Below are 13,043 nucleotides of genomic sequence, written 5' to 3'. Positions count from 1 at the left end.
ATCTTCAATGGTGAGAAAACCCTTTACATCATATTTGTTGAACGTCAATATCATTTGATTCCATCCCTCAGGATACATCATTTTTGCAGTTGGCTTTGCGGATGCAGATTATGGGGAACTAGTCAACATTGCCAGCCAACCTAGTGACAGACATGTTTTCTTCGTGGATGATTTGGATGCTGTGAAGAAAATCGAAGAACAGCTCATTACTTTTGTCTGCGAGGCAGCTACTGCCAGTGAGTAACCCCATATTGACAACATGATGCACGCAAGTATAAGGATCTAACTACTTCACTTATAACATCCAGCTTGTCCATCCATTCTGATGAGTGGAAACAGCATGGCAGGTAAGGAGGGAAATTGACAGGGAATGCAACCTAATATGGCCATAACAACCGGCAGGACGGCACGACGAGGACTTGTCTCTTGCAGGGTTTCGAATGATGGAGAAATTTGGTTTGGTGGAGAAGGAATACAGCACCATATCTGGAGTGTCTCTGGAGCCAGGCTCATTCAACAGCTTCCCATGTTATAGGCTACACCGTGATGCTCTGGTGTCACAGCCCACCAAGTGAGTGAGGATGGGTCAGCTCAAGGGAAAGAAATTTGCGTACGTTGTAACGAGGTTCGACTTTATACACTTAAAAATAAAGCACTTGTAATGCAGTGAGAATCTTCAATTGTCTGCTGTAAATGTTATTTCGTTTGTGGTGGTGTTGGTCAGTAGGCTTTAAATTTAGCCTCTTTAACTAGGAGCATTCAGTTTTTCAAACGTGACATTGACACTAGTGCTGAAAAGTAGAATCTGATATCATTTGAACATCGAGTGCTCAGAGGCAGCTTTTCCCCTCCCCTAAATCTTTGATTCTCTGATGAAAAAAGATGGCACTCTGAGACAGTTCGAGGGAGCCAAACACGCCATAAAAGCTCTCAGCCAAGCAGCAAAGAGACTTGAAAAGGACACTTAGTGAGAACATGCCTTCAGGCCACAGTTAACTTATTTGTGTGTGTGTGTGTGTGTGTATGTGTGCGTGTATGTGCGTGTGGGTGTGTGTTTGTGTGTGGGTGTGTCATTGCCCATTTCTGTATGTTTGTACCAGATATCTTCATCCTGAAGGTTTACCATCTGAATACACCATCTCCATGATGATCCGCCTGCTCCCCGAGACTCCACGAGAGCCGTTTGCGTTGTGGGAAATCCTTGATCAGGACACGAAGCCATTGGTGGGACTCATCTTGGACAGTGCGTTCATTTTAACTTGTGTTGCTTCTTTAGCTTGTCGTCACAATCTGCGGATTTGTGGTGTCTCCTCCGCTTTCAGCACCTCAAGATAAATCTTTCATGATGCTATGTTTTAAAATTATATTATATATATAATAATAATAATAATAATAATAATAATAATAATAATAATAATAATAATAATAATTCATTTTATTTCAAGCGCCTTTCAAAGCTCTCAAAGACACTTTACAGTCAACAAGCATAGATACAATAATAAATAAAATACAATTATAAATAGAATACAATAAATACAAAACAATTATTGGATTGGATTGGATTGGATTGGATTGGATTTGCCTTTATTAGTCTCGCAGTGGAGAAATTTACATTTCACAGCAGCAAAGTTATGAAAGAAATGAAAGTAGAAAAGCAAAACACAGGAGCTGCTGGAAAGGCAGCCACTCTCGCGGCGCCGTCTTGAAGTCAAAAGAACAAAAAAAAAAAAAAACCTAAATAACAAATAACATGACAACACAAAGACACAGAGAGACATTCATTTTTAAGCACTTTCTGTACCCTCTTTGTTACATAAAGAAGTTCCAGATGAAAGAGGAGAGGATCAAAGCGTCTCTTCATCAGTGGATCAGGGACATCATGGTCCCTGATCCACTGATGATGAAATTATAAATAAAAACAAGAGATAGAGCTACACAGAAAATGCAATTTTAAATAGGTGGGTTTTGAGATGGGATTTGAAGGTGGGAAGATAATCGATGTTACGAATGTTGAGAGGAAGTGAGTTCCAGTGTTTGGGGGCAGAGTAGCTGAAAGCACTGTCCCCCATCGTGCTGAGACGGGCAGGGTGGGGCACACAGAGGTGGAGGGAGGAAGAGGATTTGAAGGAACGAGAGGGAATAGAAATTTGAAGAATGTCAGATAGGTATGGGGGGGCAAGGTTATGAATAGCTTTAAATGTATAAAGAAGAATTTTAAAGTTGATTCTACATTTGACCGGGAGCCAGTGGAGCTCTTGGAGGACGGGGGTGATGTGGTGAAAGGATGAGGTTGGTGATGATCCGCGCTGAATAATTCTGGACTAGTTGAAGTTTGTGGAGAATTTCTGAGGGACACCAAGGAGAAGTGAATTGCAATAGTCAATCCGGGAGGTGACAAGACGATTCATATTGCGTAGGTAGAAGTACGCAAATCGGGTTAAGTTATTTGTATGGGAGTGGAAAGATAGTGTGCTGTCAAGGATGACACCTCGGCTTTTCACCTGATGGGGGGAGGGGGGAGAAACGGTCGAATTGTCAATAATGAGAGAGAAACTGTTTGCTTTGCTTAAGGTGGATTTGGTATTTATGATGAGAACATAGTTGTGAAGCATCTTTTCATTTGACAAAGACAATTCAGACTTGGGGTTACATTTAGATTCTTTTATGACAAGAGGCATGGTCTGTAAATCGTACCTACCCCAAAACAGGCCTTTCTGGGTGTTGGGCTTCCTTTCAATCAGGACTTCAGGGGACGTGCAGCAAATTCCCAAAAGCGAATACAAATGTATTTCGATATTTGCTGAGGTATGTTAAGAAAAAGAAAAAAGAATTCTTAGTGCAGACAATGAGTCATGGGGAGAATAGAGAACTCACTTTGTTAATGAGGTTGGTTGTAAACGTTATTTACAGACCTTGTTTTTCAGCCAGTAATAGCAGTGTACATATAGTGCAGTTACTGTATTTTGGGGTCAGACCAAGTGAGATACCTTCAACTAGCGAGGAGGATGGCGGTGCGTGTTCAAAGCCAATTTTGGTGTGACTGGACCACATCAAACATCACGCTATATACAGGACGTTTGCCCTTTCTAAAAGTTATCCAATGCTATCATTTAGAGTTTTCTTGCAAACCGGCGGTCATCTGTCCAAGGAAACCAAGGCTGCTCGGTGTCCCCGCGAGGCTGCGGCGTGTACGCGGCAAATGGTTAACAAGACCCCTCAGTAACATTTGATCAAATATAATCATTTTAGATAAAAGTAGAAAAGACAACTACTGTATTGGTTTTCAGTCTATTGCGGTGCAATTTTACACCAGTTTCAATTTCTACACTATTCTCCCACCATTTAAACCTTGCCGCAAACTTGTGGAGTTTAGTTGTTCCACTATAAATGCCACAATATGGCATCAAAATATTTTTTCTCTATTAGGCATGGCTATGGCCTTACTAAATTAAGTGTTCATGTCAACATTAGTAACATTTTTTAGGCAAACAATATTTATGGTAGCTCAACAAAAAAGTCTACGCAAATCCCGATCATACTGATACAGTATGTGGGGTACATATTGTTCATTGAAAAGCTCTCTGCTGGTGGTAAGCAAAACTGAGCAGGTTGTTTTTGCAACAAAAAAAAATACTGTATTCAAGAGCATGCACCTCTAAGATTACTGTCTACCTTATATGATCTGCAAGATATGTCATCATACTCATCTCTGCTAATTTCCCACAGACTCGAGAAAGAGTTTGACATTCTTCACCTACGACTACAAAGGAGAGTTTCAAAGTGCCACCTTTGAAGGAACTCAAATAAAAAATATATTCCATGGAAGTTTTCACAAGGTTAGAGTTTCTACTTAAAGTGAGATATCTGAGGTGTACTTTATTCTTATGAGTGTCCATTAAAAAGGAAACGCTTTTGTATCATTCATAAAAGCTTTTTGATATTTTGAGGCGTCTCATCATGAGGTCAAGTAGTCATTTTAACAAATCCTGGGTATTTTTTTTAGCATCCATTCAAATCTGCTGTGGTGAGTGACATTTAGAGATGAAAAAAGTAGGAACAAATCTAACAATCTTGCTTAATTTATTTAATGCCAGACATGTACAAAAATATGTCCACTCCACTGCCAGTTTTTGTCATTGTCACTCGAATTCCCGGACCCAAAGAATATTGAGTTTTAGGACTACATAAACATTCAATACAGCGTAAGAAACCAGAGTCTGTTTTTTCATAAAAAAACAGTTAATTACTGAGGTATATTGGTCTGCAGTAATATAAGGTGTAAATGGGGTTAGCTGTACAAAAGGCATTTTATTTCCTAAATTCTATGGGTCTGGAGTTATATGAGCTTGAAATGATGGTGGCTGTCTAAAATGCAATGCAATATATACATATTGCTTTATATAGCGCTTTAACAACAGCTTAAGCTGGAACAAAGCGCTAACTTGGAATAAAGGGAAATGGTGCCCCCTTGTGGACGGGCAAAACATTGCCAGAACTCTTGCCAGTGTTTTATCGGTAACCAAGCAAGAAAAAACAAAACCTAAACTAAAATTTCAATTCCCGAATAAATATGGGAATGGCAGTGAATTAGTTAAGAAATGGTTAGGGTGTGTTGTTATTTTTATTTAAAGACCAAAGATATAACCAGCGAAAAGTGAATTGTACTTTTACTAACAGTTTTCTCAACCAAAACCGTGATGAAAATTGAGAGGATGGAGTTGCTAAATCACAAAATAAATTATTTAGGACATTTTACTGTTGGAGCAGTTCAAGGATCCCACTCGATCCCACGTTTTCAAAGAGCTGCGGCAGAACCCCACACGAAGAACCACAATGAGATTTCTATTGTGCAATAATATATGCAAAGCCACATATGCAGTATGCATGCTAAATGCAATATGTATCATGAAAAGGGGGTGCAATTATTATTATATTTGCCTTTGGTGATCTTCATTTCACAGTAAATAACAATCATGATATTTAGATATATTTTAGTTTGCGTGAGATTTAGCTGACCACATCAAACAATTGCTGGGAGGCTTATGTAGCAGAAGAGCCTAAATCTAAAATAGTGTAAAATGAGCATGTGAAATGAGATTTTGTGTGTATATGTGTGTATGTGTGTGTATATAATATTTATAGGGTATCAGAGATATATGATATAGAATTGTGATCGATAAATCTGCCTTAGTTTGTGTTATTTCAGTCTTCTGTAGTTCAAGCTATATAGTGTGACGACGCTCGAGTGCAAGGAGGCAGAACTCGAGCGACGGACTCTTGGCGATAGGGGAGGACCCGAAATACACGGCGTGACAGGCTTGGATGGATCAAGAGTCTTTACTGGAACATGCATCAAATGATAACAAACAGGGAAGAGTGGAGGAAGATAACTAAATGACAGCAGACCTGGCAACACGGAAGTGGAAACGGCAATGACCAAAAATACTCCGACGGAGACGGTAGTGAGCGGCAGACAGATATAGTCAGGAGGCACAATCAGTGAATGACAATCAGCTGTGGGAACCCAGGTGAATGATGATTGGAGGGGCCGTCTCCCAAGATTGGCGGAGGAGGTGACAGGAGGGGCGGGGCGCGCCCCGGATGGCAACGAGATGTGACAGTGCCCCCCCCCCTCAAGGGACGCCTCTCGGCGGCCCACCAGGTTTGGATGGGTGAGCCGCATGGAACGCCCGGGTGAGGGATGGGTCGAGGATCCAGGAACGTGGGACCCATTGACGTTCCTCAGGTCCATAGCCCTCCCAGTCGACCAGGTACTGCACTCCTCTGCCCCTGCGCCTGGAGTCCAGTATCTCCCGCACGGTGTAGACTGGTCCGTCGTCCAATATCCGGGGGGGAGGTGGGGGGGCGGGCGTGGGGGCTAAGGGGCTGGTCTCCACTGGCTTGAGGAGGGAAACATGAAACACGGGGTGGATCCGCATGGTGGGTGGGAGCCGGAGCCTCACCGAGACCGGGCTGAGGATGGCCTCGATGGGGAAGGGACCCGTGAAGCGTGGGCCCAGCTTGGCCGAGGACCCTGCCAGCCGAAGGTCCTTCGTGGATAGCCAGACCTCCTGCCCGACCTGGTAGCTGGGTGCTTGCCGCCGATGGCGGTCTGCCACCCGCCGGTTCCGGGATGCGGTGCGTGACAGGGCGTCCCTGGTCTCCTTCCAGACTCTGTGGGCCCGTCTGAGGTGATGATCGATAGACGGGACCTCCACCTGGCCTTCCTGTGTGGGAAACAAGGGCGGCTGATAGCCACAGGCGGACATGAATGGGGACCGACCTGTGGCTGCGGAGACCAGGGAGTTGTGGGCGTACTCCACCCAGGGTAGGTGCAGGGCCCACGACGCCGGGTTGTGGAGGCACACGCACCGGAGGGCCGCCTCCAGGTCCTGGTTCTTCCTCTCCGTCTGTCCGTTGGTCTGGGGGTGGTAACCAGACGACAGGCTCGCCGATGCCCCTAGGGACCGACAGAAACGCTTCCATACCTTGGACACGAACTGCGGTCCCCGGTCCGACACGATGTTCGGCGGAATCCCGTGGAGACGGACGACATGGTTAACCAGGAGTTGAGCCGTCTCGGTGGCGGACGGCAACCTGGTTAACGGAACGAAGTGGGCCGACTTGGAGAATCGGTCCACTACGGTGAGGATGACCGTCTTGCCACGGGACGGGGGAACGCCTGTCACGAAGTCGACGGAGATGTGGGACCAGGGTCTGGACGGAACCGGTAGGGGCTGGAGGAGTCCGGCCGGGGGCTGGTGGGAGGCCTTTCCACGGGCGCAGGTCGGGCAGGCCTTCACGAAGAGGGTGATGTCCCTCCTAAACCCCGGCCACCAGAACCGTTGGGCGATGAGTTGGATCGTCCTGTTGACCCCCGGGTGGCAGGCTATCTTAGATGTGTGCCCCCAGATAAGCACCTCAGTGCGTAGAGGGGGGGGGGGGCGAACAGGCGATCCTTGGGACAGCCCCTGGGGATGGTGGTAGTTCCCTGGGCTTGCTGGACTTTTCTCTCAACCTCCCACCTCAGGGCGCCCAGGATGCGCTGGGCCGGCAGGATGTTGGCGGTGGTCTCCTCCCTTTCTGCCGGCTCATGGATATGGGATAGGGCATCGGGCTTGGTGTTCTGTGACCCTGGGCAGTAGGTGAGAGAAAAGTCAAAACGGGTGAGGAAGAGTGACCATCGGGCCTGCCGTGAGTTAAGTCTCTTGGCCGACCGGATGGCCGCCAGGTTTTTGTGATCCGTGTAGACGGTGAAGGGGTGTTTAGCTCCCTCAAGCCAGTGTCTCCATTCCTGCAGGGCCAGGACGACCGCCAGCAGTTCCCGATTGCCGACGTCATAATTGGCTTCGGCGGGGCTGAGCCGGCGGGAGAAGAAGGTGCATGGGCGTAGCTTCTGGTCGGTGGGAGAGCGCTGGGAAAGGACGGCCCCTACTCTGGACTCGGATGCGTCAACCTCGACCGTGAACGGGAGCTCCGGGTCGGGATGACGCAGAACAGGGGGGTTGGTGAAGGCACGACAGAGGCGGTTGAAAGCCCCCTCAGCATCGGGAGTCCACCTGAAAGGGAGCTTGGTGGACGTGAGGTTAGTGAGGGGGAGTGCCTTCTGACTATACCCGCGAATGAAGCGGCGGTAGAAGTTGGCAAACCCCAAAAACCGCTGAAGCTGCTTGCGCGTCTTTGGGATCGGCCATTCTACCACCGCTTTGGTTTTGGCGGGGTCGGCCCTGAGCTGCCCCTGCTCCACAACAAACCCCAGGAACGACAGAGAGCGGACATGGAAGTCACACTTCTCTGCCTTCACATAGAGCCGGTTTTGCAGGAGCCGCGCCAGGACCCGTCGGACGTGTTGCCGGTGTTCTTCTGCAGAGCGAGAAAAAATAAGAATGTCATCTAGGTAAACAAAAACAAAAACATTGAGGAAGTCCCTGAGCACATCATTTATCAAATTCTGGAATACGGCAGGCGCGTTCGTGAGCCCGAACGGCATCACCAGGTATTCAAAGTGCCCTAAAGGTGTCTTGAAGGCTGTTTTCCATTCATCCCCCTCACGGATTCGGACCAAATGGTAGGCGCTGCGAAGGTCTAATTTTGAAAAAATGGTGGCGGACTGAAGGGGCGCGAAGGCCGAATCCATGAGGGGGAGAGGGTATTTGTTGCGGATGGTGATGTCGTTCAGGCCCCGGTAGTCAACGCATGGGCGCAGGGATCCGTCCTTTTTGTCGATAAAGAAAAACCCTGCGCCCAGCGGGGAACGCGACGGGCGAATGAGTCCCGCCGCTAGAGAGGAGTCTATGTAAGTGCTCAGGGCTTCCCGTTCCGGTTGTGAAATGTGGTAAAGTCTGGAGTCCGGTAATGGAGCCCCTGGCTGCAAGTCAATAGCACAGTCATACGGTCGGTGGGGCGGCAGGGATTGGGCGTTGTCTTTGCTGAACACCTCCCGCAGGTCGTGGTAGCAATGTGGCACGCCTTTGAGGCAGATGGCCTCGGGCGGGCCACCGCGGGAGGGGTTACGCCCTGCCGTAGCCGACCGCAGGCAGTTTGCGTAGCAGTAGGGGCTCCAGCCCTGAATGGTGGGGCCCTCCCAAGAAATGGATGGGTCATGGGCCTTGAGCCAGGGGAGACCCAAGACCAATGGCGCGTTCCGGGAGGGCATAACAAAAAATTGGCGGTGCTCCACATGGTTGCCTGCCACTCGGAGCTTAAGTGGGGCCGTGAGGTGGGTGACCCGGGCTAATAATCGGCCATCCAGGTCGACGATCTCCTTAGGGGGAAGGAGATCTATAAGTTTGCAGCCCAAAAGGTCGGCCAAGTGGGGGTCGATGATGCACCCGTCGGCCCCCGAGTCCACTAGTGCCCGCACTCTTTGGGAGCTGGAGGGGCCAAATAGTTCACTTTCCAGCTCCAACCGTGTGACTCGTGTTGTGGACTTAGCCCCCAACGGACGCCGTTTCGGCGGGGACTTACATTGGCCGTGGGTCCTAGGCTGGGGGCCTCGGGTGCGACGAACCCTCGGGTTGGCGCGGTCGTCTCCCCCCCCTATCACCATAGGTTCAAGGAGTCCCTCCTGGGGCTGCGCGCGGTCGCTGCCGGGTGTGGTCGACCGAGGTCGTCGCGGGTAGCCAACTCGTCCTTTAGGTCGGAATTCAAGCCGCGACGAAACACCCCCCTCAACGCTCGGTCGCCGTAGCCGCTGCCAGCGGCCTGGATCCGGAAAGCGACGGAGTATTCTACGGCCGAACGGGCCCCTTGGACGCAGTCGAGGATTCTCCCTTCCGCCTCGACCTCCGTCACTGGATGGTGAAACACCCGGCGTATCTCGGCTACGAAGTCCGGATACGAGGCGCACAGCTCCGGTCGGGACTCTCGTACCGCCAGCACCCATGTTTCGGCTTCACCCGCGAGCAGGCTGGTGATGAAGGCTACCTTAGCCTCATCGCTAACGTAGGCGTCAGGATGTTGTTCAAACACGAGCGCACACTGCATGAGGAATTGAGCGCAGCGCTCGGTTTCGCCTGCGTAGCGTGAGGGTTGGGGTAGCGGGGGAGTGCGCCTGCCCACAGGCGGGGGGGAAGGAACAGTGAGGGTGGCGATGCATGTTTCCATCTCCTTGAGGCGTTGAGCCAGCGAGGAAGTGGCGTAGCGCATTTCCTCAATCGCCTGGGCCAGCTGGCTCGAACGCTCCGCCTCTTGCACAAGGGCGGCAAAATACCTGTCATCGCCGACGGGGTCCATGGGTGGTCGGAGTATTGTGTGACGACGCTCGAGTGCAAGGAGGCAGAACTCGAGCGACGGACTCTTGGCGATAGGGTAGGACCCGAAATACACGGCGTGACAGGCTTGGATGGATCAAGAGTCTTTACTGGAACATGCATCAAATGATAACAAACAGGGAAGAGTGGAGGAAGATAACTAAATGACAGCAGACCTGGCAACACGGAAGTGGAAACGGCAATGACCAAAAATACTCCGACGGAGACGGTAGTGAGCGGCAGACAGATATAGTCAGGAGGCACAATCAGTGAATGACAATCAGCTGTGGGAACCCAGGTGAATGATGATTGGAGGGGCCGTCTCCCAAGATTGGCGGAGGAGGTGACAGGAGGGGCGGGGCGCGGAGCACACAGCAAATTAATGAATAACTCGTTTTTAAATCTGAAGTCAAGAATAATGACTTTTTTTGTGGTTGACATCCAAAAATATGAAATTTTGGCTCAGATTTTAGCAATCATCATGGAATTTAACAAGTTTGATTTGCTTTCGCGGGCCGAAAAAAATGATGTGGCGGGCCGGATTTTGCCCGCGGGCCTTGACTTTGACACCTGTGCCCTATAGCCTTCATTTTCAACCATCAAAGGTCTAAGACAGGAATGTTTCCAATCATTTAACTTATCGTTTTGACATCACAGCATTGTGCATGAAGGTGAAAAATGCCCAAGGCACATTGAGTTACTGCGCACTAAAAATATATTTTTTTTCAGAGACCCTTTTAGTGTGGAATTTATTTTGTGTTATTTCACATTTTATGGGGTTTTTGTTATTCTAATATTCTGCAGACAGAACTGACTTTGCTCCATATGTTTGATGCTACTGTACTACATTTGTGTAGCACGTGCACTCCTGTCAATATTCTTGAGAGGCTCTCCACCGAGTCAAAGTTTGATTCCTCCTGTGGATCTGTTAGGTTCGAATTTGAAACACATCATGATCTACAACCCAAAAAATGCAGGTATGGACAAATTAAATTATCAAAAACACACAAACACAGTACAAACAGTAATCGCTTGTCACAAGGATCCACCAAAAGCTATTACCAAAAAGGTAAAGTAACACAGCGAATATAAACAAAATGGCAAGAGTCAAATTTACAGTTAAAGCAAGATTCAAAAGCCAATGCTTACAAAACACCTACAAACGAGAGGCCTATAAAACATAATAATCAATACTACTACAGAGAGTAGGCAATTTAGCAGTTCCTTCAATATTGGGAAATGTTTTGATTGGGAACAATTCAGCAACAGGTGTGCCTGCTGGAAGGAAACACCCTTCCCTCCAGCTGCAGATGGAACAAAAACAAACAGGAAACTGCACAGCCTGCTTCACTGTGAGGTCCACACCCAAAGTCCTTTACAATAAATAGAGCATTCAGGGATACAAATGAGTGTAATACATTCAAATCTATATTGAAAATCAGTATTCACAATCAAATCCAGATCAGAATAAACTTGTTTACGTTTTTCCCTGATTACATTTCTTTTTTTCAGTCCTTGCTGTTTGTTTTGCAGTGTTTGTGCTCTTTCAAGATAACAATCACATGATAAATCAGTGTTCTGGATTCTTGCTCCCACAGTCCGACAGAGTTAATAAAATTCCCCCATTTCCTCTCAAAATCATACGTGCAATATGACTGATAATGCATCACTCTCAGTAGAAGAACCAAAAGCAATTTGTCTCATGTCTGGAAAATGATAAGCCAGACCAAAATAAACGAGTTGCTTTATAAACACCAACTGATGCTGTTGATGTTTGAGACTGTGAATAATCACAAATACGCATGGTTGTATTTGTTTTGTTTTGGTTTATTTGATGTTTTATTCTAATTTGCTCTTCTATCCAGCGAGGTACAACATAATTGTTGATTCATATTTAGTCCTTTCATTTCAACCTGCAGTGACGTGGTTCATCCCTTGAGGATCGACATGACTCACAAGCCTTGGCGATCACAAATGTGAACAAAAACTAAAAAGATTGTGCTGCACCTTGTAATTTATTGTTTAATTTTATTAGTTTGTAATGTTATGTTCAGTAGTTTTGAGAAACGCTCAAATGTCTTTCACACTTGCCTCTGTTTAGCTCCATGTAACCATCAGCAAGACAGCGGTGAAGGTGGTATTGGACTGCGCCGTTGTGGGAGAAAAAGCCATCACCGCAGCCGGGAACATCACCACGGATGGCACGGAGGTCCTGGGTCGCATGGTGCAGTCTCGAGACGGACGGGACAACTCTGCTTCGGTCAGTTTGGAGTCCTGGATGATCTTTCGCTATATTAACATCAATCGTGAACATGATATAGCATTGAGACCATTGAGGCAGCTGCAAAAGTTTCAAGAAAATTTCAGACCCCCTCCAGATAAGGAGATGTTCACCCATCCACATCAAGAATGAAAATGAATAGTGCTTGTGCCAAGCCCCTACTGGCTGATTGAACCATATGGTATTCCCATCCAAAAAACAAGCTGCCGTGCAAATTTGATTCTATTTTCACTCGCCCAGGAAGGTAGCTGCAGAACAACACTAATCAATTAATGTCATGTTCCTTCCCCTTGCATTGACAAATCAACCAAACCTTTCAGTATACGCGAGTGCAGCCCTGAATGACACACCGGTTATCAGAAATAGGTATGCAATTCAAGATTTAGTTGGTTGGTTCATTTCAGACTTGATCTACAAGCAGACCTTCAGGAGATTAATATTTTTATATACAATTAAAAGGTACATATTCTTTACTGTTCACTGTCACATTTTTGACAGTGTAAGAAGAACATTTTGAAAAGGGCATAGTTTATAAAAAATACAATTAAACAAATAAAAAGCACAGAAATACTTTTAAATATTAAAAAAAAAAACTTTATTCAGTAATGCTGCAATGATGTTGGTGTGCATGTAGAAAAGGAGACCTACAAGTCTATTATCAGCCATGTACGACACATCTAATGCCACAGGAGAAGGATATGTGGATTTTTTATTCCATCCAAAACTTAACACTAACCCTAAAATGCTCACATCACATCACACGTCTCTATGGTTGTAAAAGCCTAACCACACATGGTGTTTAACATTACGTGGGTGTCTTTGCAGTTTCAGCTCCAGATGTTTGATATCATCTGCAGTACGTCATGGGCAAGCAGGGATAAGTGTTGTGAACTGCCATCTTTGGTGAGAACACACATACACACACACACACACACACACACACACACACACGCACACGCACACACTCTTGTCATCCGTGAATGTGCAGTAATTTGGAGGATATCACAGCC

At 47.0% G+C, this 13,043-nt stretch overlaps 1 protein-coding gene across 1 annotated transcript in view; it reads left to right on the top strand.

The window, feature by feature from the left end:
• The window catches only part of col14a1a (collagen, type XIV, alpha 1a), a 188,575-nt gene that overhangs the window by 131,722 nt on the left and 43,810 nt on the right, over positions 1-13,043 (top strand). Inside the window, exons 29-35 of the mRNA XM_088999600.1 lie at positions 72-236; positions 309-347; positions 433-571; positions 1,101-1,243; positions 3,727-3,836; positions 11,854-12,012; positions 12,859-12,936. Coding sequence (XP_088855726.1) covers positions 72-236; positions 309-347; positions 433-571; positions 1,101-1,243; positions 3,727-3,836; positions 11,854-12,012; positions 12,859-12,936 — 833 coding nt within the window. The remainder of the gene's footprint in view (positions 1-71; positions 237-308; positions 348-432; positions 572-1,100; positions 1,244-3,726; positions 3,837-11,853; positions 12,013-12,858; positions 12,937-13,043) is intronic.

Source organism: Hippocampus bargibanti, linkage group LG06, assembly GCF_051943395.1.
Source record: "Hippocampus bargibanti isolate YZ-2025 linkage group LG06, ASM5194339v1, whole genome shotgun sequence".
NCBI classification, from domain to species: domain Eukaryota; kingdom Metazoa; phylum Chordata; class Actinopteri; order Syngnathiformes; family Syngnathidae; genus Hippocampus; species Hippocampus bargibanti.
This window is presented reverse-complemented; position numbering and strand designations above follow the sequence as displayed.